Below are 24,061 nucleotides of genomic sequence, written 5' to 3'. Positions count from 1 at the left end.
AATCCGCCCTACCCAGATTCCCAAAACCTAATTTAGTCTCCGTGTGTCTCCCTCAGGACTGAACTCATCCTCAGAGGGAGGAGTATTTATGCGCAGCGCCCGGAGCCTCTACAGGTAGCCCATTGAAGAAAACTTTTGGGATGGTCACACCCCTCTTTTCTGACTTGCTGCAGCCCATTTGCATTGACCCAATCTCTCTATCAATGAGCACCGATACTGCTTATGACTCTAACGCTGAACTTCATGTTATGTTTAAAGTATATTCTCATTAAGGCACGTTAGTGATTTATAACTAGACTATCATTACTCGTGCGTAATTACGCACTGAGGATCATTTTGGCTGCGGCGAAGCCCTTATATTTAGATTTATTCTAAAACAAAACCAGCAAGGGACCAAACGGAGCACAAAGTATATATACATATATATATATATATATATATATATATATATATATATATATATATATATATATATATATATATATATATATATATGACAAGAACTGATGAGGTAAATATGATTAATTATGGAAGTCAGATTAAATATGTTTCTGAAGCTTTATATTTTCAATACATGCCGGTTGATTTTTTCTTTGTCCTTTATCTTTGTGTTGGGATATAGAAAATCGAGATTCCAAGATCCAACATGATTTTAAGTTAAAACAGAACTTGAGTCCGTGAATAGATTTTTAATTTTTTTTTTTTTTTTTACAGAGTTTAACAAATCATGATAAAAAAACATCTGACAGATGTAAGCCTAAAAATAAATTTCATCCGTACATTAATGAACAATAAACAAGGATTTTGACGGCTCATGACTGCATGTGCGAACCTGCTGAACTTTCTGCAGGACAGTGTCAAATCCAAACAACGACTACCTGCGTGTGTTTGTAAAAAGCCACCTTGCTTTAAATGAAACTCGTTTGCAATAAACACTTCACAAGTGCCGCAAAGTTTAGTGTCAACAGGTGACTCGTGGATAAAAAATACCCTGAGCTGCAGGCTCTCAATGAAAACAGACTGAATGTGCTTTTTTAAATGTATTAATAGAACATGTTTTGAGTATGTGATTCATGTCAGTCACACTGATCACTGCAGATTTTATTACAAAGTGTAAAAAAAAACTAGCAGGAAATAGATGATGTTCAACAGTTAAAAAAAAACAAAAAACTTTTTAACTTCTGAAAAAAGTCAATTTAGATGCCCTGATAAATGATAAACCTTTATGGTAGCTTAAGATAATTGCGAGAAATGTTAATAATGTAAACATGCTGCTTCAATGTACAGTTAAATTAGAAGTAATAGCTGACCTACAGTAAATGCACACTGTAGCCTACTGGTAGGGATTGATTAGTTGTCCGTTTTTAGTCGAGTCTTTAGGGCTGAAGATAAATGAAGAACCTTCCCCAACAGATTTATTTCAATTTTAGTTTTATTTATTTAGTCAGGGGGCAACATGCCTAATGGTTTCTAATTCACCAGGTAAATGGTCCAAGTTTCGATTGAGAGGAAAGTGGAAAGTGGAAGGGAACCCATCGATACTGCAAGCGCCATTAATGCTTTTCCCCCCTGCTAATTTAACTGGTACACACACACACACACACACACACACACACACACACACACACACACACACACACACACACACACACACACACACACACACACACACACACACACACACATTTCACTACACACCACCTCTTCTGTAGTACCGAGGAGTGATTCCACAGTAATTATCTGACATTACAACTCGTCTGGAAGTTATTTCAGTACTATATTATGTGATCAATCATTTCTAATATGCTCTAACACGTCTAAGAGTTTGTTTTTTTAACTCCACATCCTATAGTTCCATAAGTAGGCCTAACATTTTTCTCTGTGTTCTGTGTTTAGGACTCACTCTTACAATCAAAATTCACAAGCAAACCCAACAAATGTGCTTTTTTTTTGGGGGGGGGGGGGGGGGGGGGGGGTTTGCTTGAGGTTGCCTCTGCGTACAGCTCTGTTGTCATCCATGTGAGGAGTGCGCTCTGCAGGCTGCTGGACTCCTGCGCTAATCGGCAGAACATTCCTCCTCTCCATGACCTTGATGTAATTGTTTGGCTCCAAGGTGTTGTCCCGACCACAGGCTGTACAGCAGTGGCAAGCAGTGGACTCTGTGGGGGGAAGTGGCATTTAACCCCCACATGAAAACAACACAACCTGTTAGGTGTCTAACACCCAGCACAGCTAATTACTGCTGACTGCTGGCTGAACATCTGAGTTTGGAACAATGCAAGTAAAGACTGCGATGATCCCCCACAGACTGTAACTCTAATATTTATAAATGCTCTGTTTCTGAGATCCATTATACCTATTATAGCTTTTAAATCTATTATCCATTTCGGTAGGCTACAGGCATGTTTTGCTTTTTCCATTTTTAATTTTCATTCATTCTTTCCTCAGTATTTTGCATTGGGATCAAATACAAATAGAGAAACATAAATTACAGAAATGACAGCATCTTATACCAATACATATTGGCTGTGTTGAAGCAGCCATCCATCACAACTTTCAGCATTTGTTTTCCTCTCAGATTAAGTTCACAGATGTCAAATGTGGCCCGACATAGCAACCTCAAGCCCCCTGTGTCATTCTAAAGTAATAATTCAAACATGCTAACTGCTTGTGTGTGCTGGAGGGGCAGGAGGTGTCTATTGTTGCTCTGTCATGTCTGTCTTCATCCCCTGTTTCCTCCAGCTTTTTGAGGTCATGGGAGCTTTTCTTTAGGAGATCAAGTCAATCATAGTGGGGTCAGGAAGACAGAGCAGAGCCACCGCAGGGCCCTTCAGGTAGAGCAGGTAGAGCAAACCACTGCCTGCTGCAGGTGAATCAACTATTCTGCTACTTCCCCATTCAGTATGTGTCAGCACATTTTACTGCTGGGATTACAGTTCACACCCACTGGAATCAACAAAGACCCTCAGAGTTAACAGGGCTTGTTTTCTGCAAACAGCCTTGTCTTTTTCTACGTGGCCATGTAAGTCACACATCTGCTCACTGTTTATTGCTTTGAAGTAATTACCAGACTATTACATGCACTTAAGGCCAATAAAATCATAAGAGGGCCCAGATAAAGACATTAATTTTGACTGTGTAAACAAAATGATCCCTTCATGTAGCCAGGGGCTTGTCCCCTCTCAGCGCCACCCCCCCAGTGGAGGAAACAAAGCAGAGCAGACAACACACTTTGAGTGCTAATCAAAATACAGTCTGTATGAAGTGTCTAAATAAAAGCTGGTCCTGCTGAACAGTTTGCAGAAGCTCCTCTGCAACTCTGACTGTGCAGGAGATTAAAAACAATGGAAGCACTGTGATTTAAACCTTGTCAGGCAGAGTAACTGTCTGGCCTTGGACCATCCTTTATTTCTATACTCAATGGTCTTTACTCTTCAAGATGGCAGAGATATGTCAACTACAAGAAACATTTATAATAGGATCTCTATTTGGCACGTTTTCGTATCCCATTTCTGGAGTTGAAAGGGGTGAGAAATGTGTACCTTTTGAAAAACAACCTCCTTGCTTTTCTTATGAAAAATTTAATGATATATATGACATATATATATATGTATATGTATATATATGTTAAGAAAGTCATTTACAATATTTTAAACCCACCTTTAGCAGCTAGTTAATGCAAGGTCCCTGTGTAAAGAAGTCAGTTTGAAAGTTCAAGGAGATATATACATTCAACAAATACAACAATGATAGAAAAGATTTTAAATTAAGTTTGCTTTGAGAGTGTTTGGCTCAGCAGTCTCAAACACCTTTAGCACATAAATATCTCAAAGTATTCATCTACCTGCATGGCTCAAGGTGGAGAACCTGTTTCTTGGTGATTAGACGTTCTTCTCTGTGTGGTCCCTTCTGACCAATTACTGTTTGGCCCTGACAGTCCATCTCCAGGAGCTAAGGAGCCGGCCCAGCAGACAGCATGCTGACTGATTGAGGGAGAAATACAACCGGCCGGGCCTTCTGCTTCACCGCTGCTGCCTGCATTAACTTAATTCTCTGCTTTTCTGGGCAGATTTACACCTCTGCTCCTGATTACATCCTTGGAGAGATCAGATGTTACAGGTCTGTTCAGGCCAAAATCACACTGTGCTGTGCTTACCATCAGCTGCAGAGAGGTTAATATACTCTGTTTCCTACTGTGGTTTTAAAAAACAGAAAGTTGGCGATGAAGTCATGAAATAAGATCCATAGCCCATCAAATAACTGCTGTTTCCACATCTTGGTGTAAAGACACGGTGAGTATGATTTGATGTAGTGGGGTGCTGGTGTTGTCAAGGCGATTAATTTGACCTCATGTACACACAAGCTAACGGTTTAAGTCACTTTGGTAATTACTTATGTAGGCAAAGTGATGTGGCAAACTGGATGCACTAACATTATTATCCAGATGAGGGCAGCATTGCTTTAGACAAATACTTTCAGCATTATTCAATAAACCGATAACTTTACAACATCCATCTATCACCCATGCTCTGCAGCTTCCTGAGAGGTAAAATATATCAGAATCTGATCAGTGTATTGATTTTAATCACACAGAATTTGAGAAATACAGAGTTCAGGATTTAAAGTGAAAGGGATAAAAGAAAGTGCCACTGGAAGTTAGGCAGCTGAATGTGCACCATTTAGGGCACCGGCTTTTTACAGTTCTCAAAATACCAATTGTCTTCATTGTTTACCTCAATTCTCTAGCATTGTGTCTAATATTATTACAATATTAAACATATTCTTCCCTGAGAAAGGTCAACAAAAAGCTTAGTGGATTATAATGTCAAATGTAAGCAGGGATTTGTATTATAATTAATCATAATTTGCAACTTAACGGTTATGAAAACAGTCTCTTGCTCTCAGCAGACTCTTAATTAAGAGTTTGTCATCATCCTGGTGGAAATAAAATGTTCACTTGCTCTATACATGCACAAGGAATAGCCTACTTCTGAAGGGGCAAAAAATAAATAAATGTGGACATAAGATCAAAAAGGCCAAATTACACAGATTTAATTAAGTGGTTCAAATCAATACTCACTTATTGGGACAGCATCCCTGTGGCACTTTTTTAAGTTATTTCCATGTGAGGCAGAAACTAGCAGGGAACTCTCCTTCCTCATCAAACCAGCTCTCCACCCCCGATCTCTAGGTATGTTTCCTAGCAACACATCTCACTGACTGCCTGGGAAAACCCAGTGCTTCATAATAGCCTCAGCTAATATAGATCACCACCACTTGGCTCTCTCCCTCAAGATAATAAGCCTGTATAAAGAATGTACATTTTGTATTTAGTGCTGAATACAGCAGAAAGTAACATCCACACTAACAGGCTTAGATTTTAAAAAATGCTAACAGTTCTCTTGTGCTTTATAGTCTGGTGTTGACTGTGCTTGTAAGAGCCGCTTGTGACAGCTGCTCTTGATAAGAGAGTGATGGAGTGTCTGTCTGGAGTGCGTAAAGTTGGAGGCAGTACAGAAAAACAGCATTAAAGTGTTCAATCAAAAAGCTTGGCTCACAGCTACCCAGCACAGGTGTTTACTATAAGCACCGTCCACATTAAAAACAAGCTCAACAGATGGTTTCCTGTGAGTAAAATCTTTGACCATAAAAAGACATATTTGAAAACTTCACTAATTACTGAAACACATTTAGATTTAGAATAGAGCAGAAGATAATGACTGTTTTTAAAATCTCCTCAAGTCCAAATGATGTCATCAAATGCAGGCTGGACTGCCAACCAGGCAAAGCACGAGACTTCCCTGGCACCCAGGATCCCTGAAGCCCACTCCATATCTGGTTGTACATAATTTGATTTATTATGTGATTTATGAATTTCACACCACTGAAGTAAAATATCAACTATGATGGGTCGTTCATTATCTAATCTTGGAGCCTTATTCTTGCAGGGAATAGTTTGACAATTATTTGCTCTGTTGTTCTGTTTATTTATTCATTAATCATTTAGAGTATAAAATATTAGAAAATAGTAGAACAATTCCCATCACAATTCCCCCAAACTCAATAGCATGTACAAATTGATTGTGTTGTCTGATCGATGGTCTAAACCCAGAAGATAAAATACAAAGAGAATCACTTCAGTATCATGAAGGAAAAGTAGCACATTCTCACATTTGAGAATCTGGGAGCATCATGTTTGGCATGTTTGCCTTAAGTATTTATATGATTAATCAATTCTCAATAGGAGTATCAAAGCTGAGGATTTTCTGTCGATGAACTAACTGATTAATTGACCAATCATTGCAGCTCTCATAAGAGAGAAATGCAACCCCATGTACAACATGAATTACTAGTTCTGACTTGTTTTTGAGACCAAAATTAAAATCATTATACAGTATCATGTCCTCAGTGATTCATCTGCTATAATGTTTTTAAGGAAAATAAATAAAGAATCTTCAGTAAACTACGAAGAGCAGTTGAATTGACTGAATGTCAATGTTTGTTTTGTTTCATATTTCGAGAGAGCAATGCAGATGCTCACACAAAAGAGTAAAATAACACAAGCCTTGTTCTCTCCACACAAGTGATGTTTGCTCTGTCACTGAGCACAATTCATTCAGTCAGTTTACTGAACCATTCAGTGACAACTCTGGCGAGATAGAAAGGGGCCTTATGGTTCCTGCATGACACTATCTGTGACAACCACACACAACACTCCACTGTCATGTTGACATGTATTCACTGACGCTGAAACTACATGTTTGTTTACAAGGAGCTAAAGGCAGCTGTACATTTAGATGGCAACCAGTGATGCAAATGAATTTTGGGTTACTGTTCAGAACAGAAATTATGTTACTTTCAAGATTAATGTAATTTATATTGTATTAATGATAATAACATTAGGGAAATGTTCTTCCTTTTTGATTGTTGACTATAAACAGCATCAGGAAATACGGGAGGGGGAAGAGAAGGGGGTGGCATATAATTATGTTTTTTTTTAAGCTGAACTGCAAAGCAGGACATTACATTTACACATGCTGAGTAACTTAGGCCACCAGAAAGTTTACATTTTCATCAAACAGCTGTTGCCTTCATACCAGATCTTTATCCATCACAAAATGTTTAGGTATGGTTTTTAGCAGTGTCGGTCTTTCTTTGATCTTTTGACTTTGGTCAATACTTAAACATTTTAATGACCATTAAATGGATTGCCATTAGATTTTGTACGTTCATTCATAACACCCAAAGGATGTATCCTACGGTATTTATTGATCCCCTCACTTTCTTTCATGCCACCGGTGGGTTTACATTTGTGGTTTAACCAGACAGATTGACACGAAATCTGCTTCAAACTTGTCCCACTCAGGATAATTTGCAATCACTTTGGTGATTCTTTAAGTTTTCATTAAAGGCCATTACATAGATCAACATTTGAATTTTTTCAGTACTTTGGTTTATGACTAAATACCTGAAAAATCTAATGACATTCCAGCCTCATCTGAACTTTGTGTGTAGTGCTGATCGCTAGTATGCTAGCAAACTAAACTAAGATTGTGAAGGAGGTAAACATTACACCCTCTTGACATTCGCATTTAGCTTAAAGCACCACTGTGCCTGAGTACAGCCTCAGAGCCTTGAGCACAGAGCTCTTATGTCTTGTTCAGAAATTACTACGAGCAGTTTGGCAAAAGACAATAACCCTAGCTCCAGTACAGCTAAAATAAGTCCCGAAAAGCCATACATTGTATGACATTGTAAGGAGTATTAACAGTATAATAGCAACTTCTAGCCACATCCATTACTGTGTACTTGTAGTGAGTCTTCATTTGGAAAAAAAAGCCATGAAACCCAGTCAGCTGTGATTGAGTATATGCACAGCTGTTGATATATGGAAATACTGTCCTCTTTCATTATGTGAAGGAGACATTTAAAGAGAAGTATGCACATTTGCAGCCTCCCAGTAAATTAAAGTGTGTCAAAAGAGAAGGAAAATATACACATTATCCCAGGCTGAAATGACAAATGAGATGGGGATAGAGTGCCTTGTAAATACATTTCTCCTGGAGAGAGGAGCTAGTTCACAGTCCCCCGCTTCACCACCACCCTACCCCACAAAGCCTCTGGAAATCCTCTCAATTAAGTGATGCATTTCCCCACGCTTTGAGGAGAGAGAGGGTGAAGTATAATGCCTGCACACAAATCACAGAGCCTATTGAAATAGCTGCCAGTTAACTATGTAATATTACCAGTGCTGAAATGCTTCACCCTTTATCCCTTTTCAATTGCGTGGCTAGATATTGAGTGTGCACTGGGTATTCTTGATAAGTGAATTATGACATTGGTGAAACTTCATATTCCCACCTCACAGTTTGGAGAGAATGAATCTTATCATTGCAATGCAATAAGAGGGCTATGGTAACTATAAAAAAAGTCATCACCTCCCATCTGGACTTCAAGTTTTATTGTTTCACAACTTTAAATCAGAGTGGATGTAATAAAGCTCTGATGCTCATCATCCAAAAACTTTTTGATGCCAGAGGGAAATCAAATCTGTGAACGTTATCTAAATTAAGCACAAATATAAAAACACTGAGCAATTGAATGAAGTATTTACCACTTACAAGTCAATATTTTGTAGAGGAACATTTGGCAGCTGCCTTGAGTCTGTATACATACTGTAGATCTATATCAGCTTTGTAAATCTGGATGCTGCAATTTGCCTCCTATTCTTTTTTTGATGTAGTAAAACTTGTCAAACTCTATTAAGTTACACAATGGCCGTGAGGAAAGAGTAATTTTCATCTCTGTTGTATTCTGATAAGAATTTCTTTTTATATTGTCTGTTTTCTTCTTGTTTTACTGTTTTGTCCAGTTTATCTCTACTGTACTGCAACTTAACTGAAAAGAGTCTGAAGTAGTAGTATGCAAGAATACAAAGAGTCTTGACATTTGCTCCCACAAACGCAACATTAAAGAATAAAAACAGAACAAGAGTAAAGTCATAATAATGTTGATGAAATAAAACAAATGTCAAGATTAAAATCTGTGTACAGAATGGAATAAATTGTAAATGGGATAATAATGAAATACATAGAGGTGACACTGACCATTGCAGGGATTAAATGATGAAAGTGAAATGTAAAGTCCAGTTTGATGACAGTGCAGTTCAACTATTTATTAATTAAAATAAAATTGTATTCATTTTTGACAGTGCAGTGGCAAAAACTAAAACACTATAGATTGGCTTGTGGGATTGATCAATGTTTAGGAAGGGTTGTTAAGTTAGTGGTCATTATTCATTTTCCCCATGCAGCACCTAATGCACTTTCTTAGCTGTTAGAATCAGTCCAAAACATAAATTCCAACAGCATGACATTCAACCTATCATGTAGTCGGTCGAACACGTGTTAGTACTGAGAAAAGGGCTTTAATGAACACCATCATGTTTTTTATTATTGTAAGCACTGAATGGTATTGCGCTGTAGCGGAGGTAATGGTCCTTAGAGTCAGGTAGCGTTGTCTTGAGAGGAACTGTAAGAAAGCTACGAGGACAGAAGGAAAACAACACTGGTATGATAGGAAAACTTGCATTTTTATTGAAGATTACTTACCCAATTTCATTCTGTGTCGAGATAGCAATTTATCATCTAGACAGATACTACATGGTCAAATGAAAGCCCTATAACGCATATACTGTACCTTGTATTCAGCGGTGGTACCGTGTGCACAAAAATAATCGGGTCTCACCAGGATTATAATGGATTTTACAATTTGACTATCTACACATGAGGAAAGATGGAGGTTGGGTGACTGTACAGGAAGCATGAAAGGAAACAGACCACAGATGAGAATCATTTTATAATCTATGGAATTATTTTTAAAGCTGTACCCCCTTTCTAATGAATTTGAGTCCCTAAGAGCATTGGTTTTGTCGCATGTATTTATGCATTTAGTGATAAATGATAGTCTGTGTTTCAATTAGATATTCTATAGCTTCACAAAATGAGTTAAAACCACCCATGAGAAATTATAAATGCTCTCTTATAATTGCTTTTCCCAAATAAAACTCTGAGGGAAAATGTCACGAGTGTTCTTAATTGGGATGAGAGCTTTAAAAATCTCAACTTTCTTTAGATGTTAAAAAAAACACCCTTCAAACAACAGATGCTACAGTTCAAGGATTTCTCCTCAGGCGGGCACCCACTCACAAAGTGTCAGCAGAAAAGCAGAGCAGAGGAATATAAGCCACCTGGGGCAAACACTTCAAAAAGGCCCTGCAAGCTAGTTTTATGGTACAGACAAGGGGCCTGTAAATACATTTATAAAATGTGCAGGCTGTGATTCAATGACAGAACTACATAAAGGCTCAACAGCACAATTTTACAGCAGCTCTGAGCCACCGGTGCACAAATAACAGCTGGAAACTGGGGAAATGAAAAATATGTTCAACTAATAATTGTAAATTATGAGATTTTTATCAAAGACAGTGTGAGAAGGTCAGGAAGAAGACTGGTGAAAATAACAAGATTTTCTGTCAAATAATAAAACTCATTGTGCTTATTGTTTTAAGTATCTACATCACCACTTCTAATATACAGCACATAAGGACATGTTGATTAAAGACTATTTCCTAAAAGCCGTATGCTTAAAATGATTTGTATGCCAAAGTCATCTGTCACTGGGCTTTAGTCAAGCTATTCTTCTGACAACCAAAAGGATGCATGCATTACTAAACTAATTAAAGTGTAATTCAGTTTAAAGCTGCTGCACAACAGATAATTATAGGCTGATCATTAAGGATTCAACTCCAATCACTAATTTGTCAAAATACATTAAATCCATCAAGCATAGATGCTTGAGGAAAACTCATCGGTTGCTGGCTGTCTAGGATGGGAGTCCCGTGATGCCCAATCTATAATTTTCAAACAGCAACAACAACAAAAATAACCCAAAACATTAAAACATTAAAATGATGAAATACATTCTCATGGTGAGCTTTGGCGCAGCAGTGTGAAGAAACCAGCTTTTAATGAATATGACCTTCTGCGGTTTCCATCAAAGAATTCAAGATTGCTCAACAAAGCTGGCACCTGAGCTTTGTTGGCTCATCCTTGCCTCTCAACTGTTTGTCAAATATGGAACACATTCCAGTTTCACGCTTTCAGCTTTGAAAACAGAAGTGATCATTTGGTGAGTGGACACATTATGTAAATGATATTGCACTCGCCTATATAGAAGTGATTTCGTTGCGCAACACGTCCCGGTATAAAGCTCTCGTGTGTTGATTATGAAGCGGCAGTGTTGTGATGGCTGTCAATCAAGCAGGCAGAAAGCGTTGTAGCTCAGCGTTCAGCTGAAGAGAGGAAACCTACAGATTGCCAGTTTGTTTTGGATTTCAAAACTGTGCAATCACTCACATCTATTTTCAGCACCTCTCGCTGTAGACAAAATAATGAGGCAGACATCTTTTTTTTTTTCTTTTTTAAAAATACATACATTTGAAGTTTATTCAGAAGTCATGTCAGTAGTGAATTGGGAACAGTCAATATTATTGAAATCCAAGGTTACAGCAATCTAGGACAAAGTCTGAACAATGATAATGTGGTAGGAGTTAGTTGTATGTGCACTCCAAACTTTTACCAATAAAATCCATGATAGGCTCTTACATACCAACTCTTTAAAAGTCCCTGTCAATTCAAAACCTACAAGCCCTTTTTTGTTTCATATAAATGCCACTTAATCTAATGATACGTTAATACAAAAAGAGTCATAATCAAATCACATACAAAAACCTGAAACAAAATAAAATAAAATCATATATACAAACCTCTGTACATAGTGGGAGTATGGATAAAAGAGAGGAATTATGTTTTAATGAGCTCTCATATACTTGAAGAGCGGGTGAATATTGGAAAGCTGTTGGTCCAAGCTTATCTGTCTGAACACAATCTCATGTCATGTCAAGTCTCGAAGTGGCACGGTCTGTCGTAGAGACAGCGTCTACAAATTCAGTGACTACTTATCCGTGCAACATGCTCCCTGTTGCAGACTGCATCATCTTAAAACTGAAGGCAAAACAAAAATGGAAAATAAAAAAAGATGATAAGAGGGGGCGGGCCGCAGTGAGGTATTCATCTTGTCAAGCTGGGACAGGGAGCGAGGAATGTGTGGGTAAAAACAACCGCTTTTGAGGGGAAAAGTGGTTACTGTTGACGTTGTTTTTTGTTGTGTTGTCAGTGTTGTTGTTTGGTCCTACTGTCAGCGTCTTTGTTTACTGTACAATTCCTGAATCGATGGAGGCCTGTTTCCTGGTGGTCTTGGGAGGAGGCGGAGGGGGGGTCTTGCTAGGCAGAGGAGGTGGTACGTGCTGCAAACAAAATAGTCACCTTGAATTCTCAAGTGTTGACAAGTAAAGACACTTAATCGCAAATCAAAATGTAAACAAAAAGGATGCACCATCAACAAAATTCAATAATAGCAATCTCAAATGACAATTTGTTTTAGTACAACATAACATTTGTGTCTTTAGAGATGGTTGTTCTGTCACATGAGGTTACCATGGTGCCTTAAATTCCTGCTTTGACATAGCCGAGAGCTTGAAATCTGCATATGTGTGCGGAGTGAACCTGGCAGGAAGGGCCAGAGACAGACCTTTCAAATCAGGAATATCAACAACAATGGCTTCATGGAGCACACTGTGAGCACTGTCAAACTAGGCAAGAGGAGGCAAAAAAAAAAATTCAGATCTAACTTATTCATGTCCTCTAATGCTGTTGACATCAGTTATACTGCAGGGAAACATGTATTTGATCATGATTTGTTGAGGAACTTTCCTTGTAGTCCAACTATTAAGTATGTGGATATCCAAAATTACAGATAGGGGCTTGAAGACTATATTAGCTGAACATGTTTTTATCACAGGTAGAAAGAAAATGAGGTTTCTGGAATTTTGATTTAAATGATTAAATCCAGATAGAAAATGTTTAACATGTTTGATATTTTTCATCCACCTGCATTTCCTGCCCAAAACTCTTGAATTCACCACAAAGATAACAGAGAAGGAGTAATTATATCTCAATGACCTCACCTCTGCCTCCATCAAGGACTGTAAATGAAGAGTGGCTGTCACTCAGTCTCCTAACATCTGCTCTCACTACATTACTGTCGGCCTGCTGTCACACTGTGTGCAGAGGCTCCGTTTTACTACCTGTCCATGGGCCGTGACAGTGGATAAATAAGATTAGTTAACGGAGTGGCGAGGCGAGAGGATGGCTAGCATAGACGTCGGTCAGTGTGGAGAGGCGAGCCACTGATTAACAGCGGGAGAGCTCCTGATGGATGTGAGAGGTAAAGTAATCATCCAATCAATCACGTCTGAGTGCCGGGCCGGCTGAGGAGAACGAGTATAAATAACAGCGGGGCGGATGGTGGGTGTAGGTCCTTGCTGCTAACTGACTGATGCCTACACTCTCCTGTGACACACATTACAAAAATGACGCATAAATGCAGTACAAGCACAAACGTGAGTGTAAAACATGCATTCACACGCACAGACACAATCGCACGCACATTAGCGCAGGTCGTACAGGGTTAAAGGATAGTAGAGGTTGACCCGAATGTCAAGTGTGTGTAGTGGCCTCTCGTTTCATTATAAGTGCCATGCATCATTAAGGAGCTCCTCTCAGCCCTAATTAAAGCACTTACCCTTTGATGTGGCGGGGGCGGTGGAGGTGTCGAGGGACTCGTCAAGTCTTGATTATCTAGCAGGTTGCCGTAATCAGCTGTGCTGCCTTTCACAGGCAGCGGAGGAGGGGTTTCACCTTTGTCAGAGCATCCCATCCCGTTCAGCTCCAGATCTGTGCAAGAAGGCGCTCATTAGCTCGTATTCATCATCAAACCACAGCAGTATATCTTAAAATAGCACACCTAGGACTCAAAATAAATCACAGACTTTTTTTCTGGGAAATCCCAGATTAAATGTTTTAAAGAAACAAACAAGTACAAGATATACAAGAGATATAAAATCCTACACACACTTTGGGGAACTTGACTGATTTCACATCAAGGTAAGTTCAGCACTCTTTGGATGTAATACTTAGTTGCATAATGTCTTCTGGTGCTTTAGCAAACCTACCAAAAAGCTAGTGAGTGAATCTTAAACAAAACGATTATCTCCATGATCAATGCTCAACCCTAATGATGTCATTAGGGTTATCTTGGCTTGGAGACAGGGAGGATCTAAACAAAAGATGCTATTAGTTGCAATGATATTAGAGTTTTACTATGGGAAGCATAGCATCCACTGTTTTTGGAGCTTGGCCAATACAATCAACTAAAAGTAAGGTTATCTCTGCCTCTGCTGCATTGGTTCCGACCATTCGTTTTTTTTTGTAAAATGCATGTCTCTCGCAAGTTCCACAATTTAGGGTAACACTAAATGAATGGAGTGCTCCTTTCATCCATAATGTACTGAGCTGCTACAAACTGCAGATGTGTTATGCAAAAATGCTTTGACTTAAGATATTGTGATGAAACAGTTTCAGCTGAGTAATTAATTGCATCTCTGCATCTCATATATGGAAATGTTTCACTCTTAAAGCTTTAATGGTAGAGGCATTACATGAATTTGAAATAGTGCTACTGTATATCACAATGCAAAGATGCAAATTTTTGAAGCAGCCATGGCAGACCTTGATTAGCGAGTTAACACATTGAGCCCATTATGTGTGATCCTGGTGTTAGCAGCCAGCAAAGTGACAAAGAGACACATTTAGAGGTAAATCTGGGGTGATGACAGTTATGTTTGCATGGCCATTTAAAAAAGTGTAGCTAATAACATGCACAGTGCTCCGATTTAAATTTAACTGTGCGTCATCACATGTACCAAGGCATGTGGTAACAGTGATGCAAGAAGTAAAACAAAGTCGGAGGGAGGCAGAGAGGGCCTAAAGAGATTTTGGAAGCTCCAATCCCAAGATCTTTTGAGTGTGTTTGAAGTGTTGGAATGGGAGTGAGAGTAACATAAAATTGTTCTCACTGGAAACAGTGTGCAGGCTAAAGGAGGGTTTGCTCCTGGGGGTGATGGGTGGAGGTCCCAGTGAGGAAGAGGAGTTGGAGGAAGCGGAAGGGGGCCCGGGAGACACGGAGAGGCGACGGTCTCCACCCAGCTGGTTAAGAACTTGACTTCTTGGTCTCTGAGGCCGCAGGGGACTGATCTGTCATGAGCAAGCAAACAAACAAACAAAAAACTATGTCAGGAATTGAGTCATTACTGAGTGGTAAAACACACAACATCAATAAAACAGTACTGAGAACACATTTCATTGTGTGGCAAATAAGTTGACTGAAATATAACAAAAGATCAATAAAAGATCATTTAAAGGAGAAAATTTGTTTCACATCTCCTTTGGGAATGTTGTATGTGTATCTACACGCATATTAAGTCGGTTATTTGTATTCCTAAAGGAGAAACCATTTGGATAAATGTGCTCGTTGGGTTGCAATATCTTATTTGTGGTTACGAATAATTGTTTGCATGCAAGACTGCTTTCTCCCAGCTTTATTATGGCTGGAATTTGAATATGAAAAGATATGTCCTCAGGGCTATTCCACACTGTAGACTACATTAACAAACAACTTTGTAATTGGCCAAACTCAAACAGTTAGCCACGAGGGAGACACTGAAAATAACAGCACACTTCATTCGGGGAAGGTTTTTCTTTTCCAGATCATAAAAACACAAAACTGACATTTTTAAGCGAGTGAAAAAGCTATGTCTTTATTTCTGCGCTCCAAATTATACCCTCAGCTGAAACTACCATATCCTACAACTGCTTGGTAACTACCAGGGACCCCTAGGTGCTCTACCCTTGACCCCCGAGGCAGGAGGCTCCTGTATCACAAGCCAGACGGCTCCACCAATGCTTGGGGCCTCCTTTGGATCCCATTCCAAGCCTTATCTTTAATGATGCAAGCCAGAGAGTACTCCCACTGGGCATGCAGAACACAGTGACACCTCTCTGCTGTAATGGACACAGCATGGGGAAGAGGGACATGAGCACAGCAGAGTGAGGGGGACGATAAAAAACATGTGAAAAGAGGACTGGTGGGAGCTGTGGGGTGGTAGAAAAGTGAGCCATGTGAGATATAGAGGAGAAGGTAAAAGAAAAATAAAGACTTCACTTGCTTGAGATACAATGTTCATTACTTTTCTTAGTGACTTGCTGCAGTGGGGTCTATAAAGTCAAAATCTGATTTCAGCAAGCCAAGACCAAATCCAACAGGGGTCTTTCTTTGTTCTTTTTATTAGTTATTTTGTGCACAAATTGAACAACTTCATGGTGACGAAACAGAGAGGCTCTTAGAAATTTCAAAATAGAGAGAATTTTGCTTCTGAGAGAATGAATGTCCTGGTGGAGGCACGAAAAAAAAGCTCAGTGGTCAACAGCATGCTGAGGAATCCCTGAGAAACAGTGGAAAAAGCTTTCCCTGACATGTCAGTGATAACACAAAGATGAAAGTAGCGTGATGCTGCCTGAGGGAGAGTGCCGAGCACTGCTGTAGCCGATACTGTATTTGTGAACAAATTGCATTCTCTCACTTTTCTGCATTTAACATCTTCCCTAGTTTCCTCTTTGTGAATCAGGAATATCCACAACATATTCCATTGAGCTTGTGTCAACTTGTGTATTTAAATAAATAAATAATTGAAAGGAATGGAAGAGTGCAGAGTTACTACAGGATGGAGAAAAGAAGAGTAAGAAGAGTTCAATACCGTCTCTGAAAGTATGACAGCTTCAGCGGGCTGCAGTGGGATCTCCGTAGTCTTCATCTCTTTGTCAAAGATCTCCTGGTGCTTACTGTTCCTTTTCTCCTTCTTTTTCTCTTTGCGATCTCTCTCGGGCTCCTCCCGGTCCAGCTTGTCCTGAGACTTGGTGTGCAGCTTCTTTGGCAGGAGGGGCTCCAGGGCAAAACTGAATAAAAGATAGTATGATAATAGCCAATCAAACAATGTCCTTCTCCTTCCTAGTCTCTGCACCTGAAGGAGCTTTATCAATTATTTACAGGGTTAGTATGCAGGACAATGTCGAATTGCACTCTGTATATACTTACTTAATTTTAAAGTAGCCTTAAAAAAGCCTTACATTTGGTATTAAATACTGAATCATGCCAAACAAGATGCTGAGGTATTCTTCCATAAATAAATGGCATCTAATGATTATCTCACAAGAGGGATTATTATGAGACAATCATTTTCTTTAAACTGCTCATATAGAATAACAAAAAGGAAAAGTGAACCAGGTTACCCATCTGAGCCAGGTCTGGAGGGGGAGTGGTCAGAGGATATGGAGGTGACTGAGGCCACCGACAGTGGCCTCTGAGAGGAGGGCATGGTGAAGGAGCGCACCATGGAGTGAGGACGAGGACCCCGCCGTTCATCTGCTGTCGGCTGACACCGCAGAGAAACAGAAAAACAGAAACCTTCAGAAAATAATTCATCTTAAAACTCTCTGAGGTTTTAAAGTTCTTTTGAATTTTTACTTTGGGTTCAGGTATTAAGAATGTGCTACAGAGTACTGTGAAAAACCATCACATAGTACATATTATCGTACATACTTTATTCATAGACTGTAGCCTCTGACATCAATATAGAAGAATTATTCTCACAATAATTTATTTATTCTTTAGCCAGTAGCTATGTTTATCCAGTTACCAGTGTTGCCTTCTGAGTTTAGCGTGTTAGCATGCAAACATTAACAAAGTATTTTGCATTTGCACAATGTCATCAGAAGACGAGCAGGGAAACCTCCTGTTACTCTGACTGTGGGATATTCACACATGGTTACCCAAACTGCCTACCTTGTAGTCAAACTGTTTAAAAAGGCTACATTTGACTACTTTTGTGGTGTTAAGTATTCAGAGTGGTTTGTCAAGAGGCGAACCCGAACACAAACAAACTGTGACTTGGTGGTGGCGGCGGCAGATTGACAAAATAATTTCTTGTTTCATTCACTGGAGACATAATGTACTGTAATGTCTGTGCAAAACTGAAGCCAAAATATCTCCTTTCCGGGAGCTCCCATCTTGCTTGTATGACATCATTTGGAGCCAGAGTCTGTGCAGTAGAGTCGGGCTGACGGATATTTGAGAGTGGCTGTCACAGCTGTCAATCATTACATCACACTCTTGTTTTATATTGTCAAGTAACTAATTAAAAACAAACTTATAATGAAAAATGAGCAGTTGGATATGCATCAGTGTGATTCACAACACAACAACAAAAAAAACCCCAAACAAACAAACATTTGTAGTTTGAGAAAGAATTTGTGGCTTTAAAAAGATAAGTACAGTAATCTTTTGAGTCAGCATGTAGACACTGTCAGTAGTACTTTAACTCTAAGACACTTCTGCTTTGGCTTCAACAGCTTTGCGCCCTGGTTTTGGCTGCTTATATTCATCACAATATCTAGTCCAGTCAAGTTTCGTTTTTACTTCTGCAAAGGATTTATAATTGGAAGGATTTTTTCTTTAGTGAGCATTACAGTACAACCTTTCTTGACATCCCTATATGTCCTTGGCAAAGGCTTTCAGACCTTATTCATCACATACACTGTATATGTCTTCTAGCAGTGTGATTTGTCAATACCTTGATACCCAAATAAAAGTGCTCAATTTATGCTGTGTCAAACTTCCTACAGATGATGCACATATATTCAGGTAAACTGTAAGGGTGAATGTCATCCACAGTTTGTCCTAATCCTACATACAATATAGAACATTAGTTGAAGGGAAAATAAAGAGCTTTGGTGGTACTATTATTTTCAGTGTTTCTGTAAAAAAGAACCTGCTGAAAGAAAAAAACTGTGTTAACAGTATCTCTCACGACGAACCTTTCTGCATTTAAAGAGTCATTTCAAGCGAAGAAAGGAGCGATCACACATCTGATAGGATAACCTTATTATCACACCATAGAAAGGGATGTCTTTTCTCTCGTTTGAAAGGTCACCACCATCTCCCTTTAAATTGAGCGAGGGCCCCATTACCTCAGGCGAGATGGAGGGAAGAGCTTCGCCAAGCAACAATTAAATCTTTAAAAGGAGAGAGATGGGAGGTAGTCCCCAGCAGCACCCCACTACACAGGAGCTGACTTCAGCTAAAACTAAAACGCAAGTCTGACACATATGTTCTAAGTGGAACATGACCTAAACAGAACCTAAAGGCACAGGAAACTCAAAATTATGAATCTATAGCTAAATAGAGTATTTGTTTATTATCAATGATTATGTCTGTGACTCCGAGAAGGTCATCAAATGTTTGTTTGTTGTTTTAAACCATGTTGTTTCTTTGCCTAGATTTGACCTACTCCATATGGTTTTGTTGTTCCAGTGGTTGTCTTGATTTTACTTGCATTTCTTCTACAGTCAAAAATGACTACAGTGATTTTTAGTTATCAGATGTTTCCCGTAATTTTAAATGCTTTGCACAGAACATCACATTCTATGTATAGATATGGAAGAAAGACAATTCAAAATCAAGTTTGCTGCAACTTTAAAGCAGGTCAAACTAACTAAGAATTATACATGTTCTCATAAATAATTTGGAACGATACATGTACTCAAAGATGTTTTTCTGTGGCATGTCATCCTGTGTCCATCACTTCTAAACATACCAACCATGTGAAATACTAAAGAATGAACCTTTTCAGATAACACAAAGTAATTTAATGTCTGTCAAGGTTGAAATGCCATAAATATACAAATAAATGAATAAAACTATGAGTGTTCCAGACCGAATGAAGGAACAGGAGGACTCAACATAATGCATTTCATTTATACATTATAATAATAACACATTTGAAACATATCAAAAGAAAAAGAAAAATCCATTTCCAAAGAATTCTCAGCAAAACAAAATAACCATTAGAAATAGCAGGAAATCCCATTAGTGCCTGCTAAAAATTACCAAAATAACTACAAAGCACTTTTCATGCAAAAGAAACATCACAAATTGGTAAAAGCTCTTACCAGGGACTTTACCCCATACTGTTTCTCCACTTTCTCCCGAAGTTGCTTGAAGCAGGCCTCCATACGGTCATGGAAAGGCCTCAGTGCCTCTGTGACCTTCTCTCCGTGGATGCGAACACCTTCTGCGAGGTGCGGGATCTGGTGAAGAGAGACAGTGGAGTAAGAAACCTTCATCCAACATATCCCAGATAGATGAGAGGTTAGCTACACGTCGCTTCTTCATTCATCAGAGGGATACGCTACTGTCGCACGAAATACATCCAATTAAACACACACAACCTTTTGGGGCTTGGCTGTGCATACTGAGCATAACCAGTGAATGTACATCAGTGTGAAAGTGTGACAAAAAAATGAAACATCACTGCAACTTTATCCAGCTGGTAGTAGGCTACACCCCTCCCCCTCCCCCTCTTCCTCTCATTCCCAACGCCAACATCAACACATCACAACACTGGTATACTGCACATACCGATGAGAAAGTACAGGCAGACTACATGTATAAGCACGTAGTGCATACACCTCACCTCTGACGCAAATAAAGACGCAATGCATCTTTTCTGGCACACTGCTGCTTCTCACACTGTAGGCAGCTGATGAATAACAAAATCCAAGCAGCTCAGGTAGAAGGATAGAGACAGAGAGAGGAAGAAAGAGGGAGAGACTGAAACTGCTGAAAACTAGTAATTAGGAAACCCCAGTGCCACAGTCATCGTCAGCAAGCTCTGCTGACTAAATCTGGAAAGAGGAGGAAGCCTCATTCCTTGAGGGCCAAGCATTTGAGTTTTTTTTTCTTCTCCCCCAGTGCCAGTTGAAATCACAGGTAAAGTTATTATTATTTCTTCAGAGCCTGGTCTTGTAAGTGCAACAGACTGTCTTTGAATTCGTTAAGGCAGTGAGAAATTGCAGAATAACTTACCAGAAAGCAGAAAAGATGTAACAGTCAGATGTGGTAATAGCAGACATTTTCTTTCCCATGGCAACTGTAAAAGTATTCCCTGACTGTCTCCCTGCTACAAGTGAGAAATACTGTTTAACAGTGCAAGGAGAGTAGCTTCTGCTTTTACAGTTATGAATAAGTAAAAACTAAAAAATAAACCACATTAGAGGGGACTTAATTCATACATTTATATTAATCGGTCCTGGTCAGAGTGGTGCATTTGCACACATGAAAAACAAGAAAAACACTAAACTGCAGAGTGCATCTTGTGCTCCATCTTAAAAACGGTGCCTTTTACAGCTAACAAAATTCACCTAAGCCCTGAGCAAATGGAACAAAGAATCTGCTTTGAGTACAAAGAAGTGTGTGAAGTATCTGGCATAGGTGGGCAAGTACAGAGAAGACTGGGTGCATGTGTGTGTGTTAACCTCTGATTCCCTACAGAGCCTGCACGCCTTTCTTCCTTCTCGCTCAGGGTAAACTGCCCCTCCACAGCAGACTAGCAGCGAGAGTGTACTTCACTCAGCTGGCACACAACACCATTTCAGTTTCATGATGCAACCTTTAGTAATGATCTCAGTGCATGTTTTATTTACACACATTTCAACACATAGGGGGCTTATTAAAAGGGGGGTGGTGGGGGGGGGGGGGGGGGAAACAAAGAATAATAACTAATGCAGAAATGCACATCTATACAATGTTACTGATAATAATCAGGATCTCAGCCACGTGTAATGCACTGCACTGACACATAAAACAGAATGTTATGATATGAGAAGCAGCATAAGACAGCACCCTGAAAAGAGATACTGTAGATTGGATCATAGAGCCTAAAATTCAGGATATTTCACTCACTGAATTTTAGTTACTGTGCTGTATTCTACTAAATCAGAGCTCTGGCACAAGAAGATAAATGAGAGAAGGCAACATACACACACTGCATGGATTTCCCCTGATACTGAGCACCTTCATCATCACTGCTGGGACCTCTTGGAAGAGAGAGTAGAGAGGAGAGAAGAGGAGAAGGCTGAGGGAGAGATGGCTAAGCAAAAGAAATGAAATGAGAAACAGCAGATGGAAAAGAGGGTTAAGAGTAAGAATACAGAGAGAGAGAGAGAGAGAAAGAGAGAGAGAGAGAAGAGAGAGAGAGAGAGAGAGAGAGAGAGAGAGAGAGAGAGAGAGAGAGAGAGAGAGAGAGAGAGAGAGAGAGAGAGACAAAAAAATAGAAAGGGGGAGAAAAAAAACAGCGAGAGTGAAAGCTGAGGCAAGATTCACGTCTCCCAGGATACCCACATCTTTTTATAGACCTTAGGATGATTGAGTGCAACTGAGTGGCGGCATGGCAACAGAATTCTGCTTGGTGGCTGCACGGAGATAAGCTAATCGTGGAAGACACTTAGGCTCAAGGTTGCTAACACACACATGATGTTCAATAGTTTAATTAGATGCAATAACTTTTTTGTCTTTCTAGGAGAGGGTTGGTTTATGATCGGGATATGAGTATGAGATACTAAATTGAGCTAATTAGACACTGGAGCCCTGGGGATGCTTTTAAAAACTCTAGCATAGATTAAATATCTAAAAGGTTAGCTTACAAAAGAGTAACACACTGCAAAAACTAATGTATGTAGCATGGATTATGAAACAGCTAAATTTTTTCTCCTTTTACAGGGGAAAGTTGGAGTGCTGCATAGAAATGTTTGTGTGGTATGAGACATTGAAATGCTAGTGAGGATGATGAGGCAAGGCCAGAGGTTTTGCTTGGTCATCTTAACAGGCAACTAAAAAAGCTTTTGTCAAGGCCTCACAACAACAGTTACAGTGCTGGCTTTAAAAGGTGGATTCACAATGAAAAGTCATATTAGAAGAAATGGTGTGATACAGTACATTAAAAAAAGCCAAGTTATTTTAAATGTGTAATGAAAACACACACATAGGCAATATCTATGGCTGAGTATCACATCTCTAATGAACCACCTCTAATCCTAAACTGGAGCTACAAAAGGACCAGATATTTTTGTCAAGAGTTGGTAGACCAAATCAGAGCAACAATGGTGATTAGATATTGGTCAGGTAGCCAGAAACAAGACTACAACAGCACATGCTCATGTTGTTTAGTGTATGCTTGTTGTGTAAATATAAAGTTATTTTCTAAGGATGCTGATACACCAAGCCCGCTCTTACCAGCTGCCCCTGCTATCAATTCAAAATGCTCAATCAACTGGCCACCAAAAAGGGACAATTAGTGCTGCTGACTGCTTCCAACACTGCCAACAGACACTGAAAAAAACTCTTAGCGATGTGGCCTGACAGCTGTAAGTGCGCTGGTGTGTCAGGGACCTTACAAGTTATTTATAAGCACTTGATAAGTTTCTAGTATCTCAGGCCTGGGTCTCTGTGGGTTAATTTTTCAATCCCATAGCTTTAAATATGGAGTAAATAACTGGGACATTATGAACCCATAAAAAGTTGGTAATGCTTTATTTTACAGGTCCTTCAATTTTATATTGGTTTTTTCTGGAATTTATGAGTAATCTGTAAGTATTTAATTTAATTCTTAAGAAATGTGCTCATTATAGAATTTTAATGAAATAATCTAATGCTAATAAGTAGTTTGATAAACAGAGCTACACATGAGAAAGTTTGCATTTTCTGTAAGTTACAAAACTGTTAAGAGTATACATTTTTGGCAAATTATCAACTACGTATAAATGAGTGGGCACACAATTTGTACGAAATTGCACCCCCTTTTCTGCAAAACGTCCTAAAAAATAGCCGTTTACACCAAATTGCTCTCTGTCTCTCTCTCTCTGTCTCTCTCTCTCTCTCTCTCTCTCTCTCTCTCTTCTCTCTCTCTCCTCTCTCTCTCTCTCTCTCTCTCTCTCTCTCTCTCTCTCTCTCTCTCTCTCTCTCTCTCTCTCTCTCTCTCTCTCTCTCTCTCTCTTCTCTCTCTCTCTCCTCTCTCTCTCTCTCTCTCTCTCTCTCTCTCTCTCTCTCAGAGAAACACTGCTGATGTTAAGCAGTATGAACAAAATGGCATACTGTTTAATATCAGCAGGGTCTCTCAGTGCTCACTGTCCTTAGCTGAACCTTGTCATTC

The 24,061-nt window shown here is 39.3% G+C and overlaps 1 protein-coding gene across 1 annotated transcript in view; it reads right to left on the bottom strand.

Moving 5' to 3' along the window:
- Positions 1-11,478: 11,478 nt before the first annotated feature.
- Positions 11,479-24,061, bottom strand: part of dock1 (dedicator of cytokinesis 1) — a 184,527-nt gene continuing 171,944 nt past the window's right edge. Inside the window, exons 47-52 of the mRNA XM_062442681.1 lie at positions 20,025-20,162; positions 17,307-17,449; positions 16,775-16,973; positions 15,038-15,215; positions 13,705-13,856; positions 11,479-12,367 (exon numbers count right to left, since the gene is read on the bottom strand). Coding sequence (XP_062298665.1) covers positions 12,272-12,367; positions 13,705-13,856; positions 15,038-15,215; positions 16,775-16,973; positions 17,307-17,449; positions 20,025-20,162 — 906 coding nt within the window. The 3' untranslated portion in view covers positions 11,479-12,271. The remainder of the gene's footprint in view (positions 12,368-13,704; positions 13,857-15,037; positions 15,216-16,774; positions 16,974-17,306; positions 17,450-20,024; positions 20,163-24,061) is intronic.

This window comes from Scomber scombrus, chromosome 21 (genome assembly GCF_963691925.1).
Source record: "Scomber scombrus chromosome 21, fScoSco1.1, whole genome shotgun sequence".
Lineage (NCBI taxonomy): Eukaryota > Metazoa > Chordata > Actinopteri > Scombriformes > Scombridae > Scomber > Scomber scombrus.
This window is presented reverse-complemented; position numbering and strand designations above follow the sequence as displayed.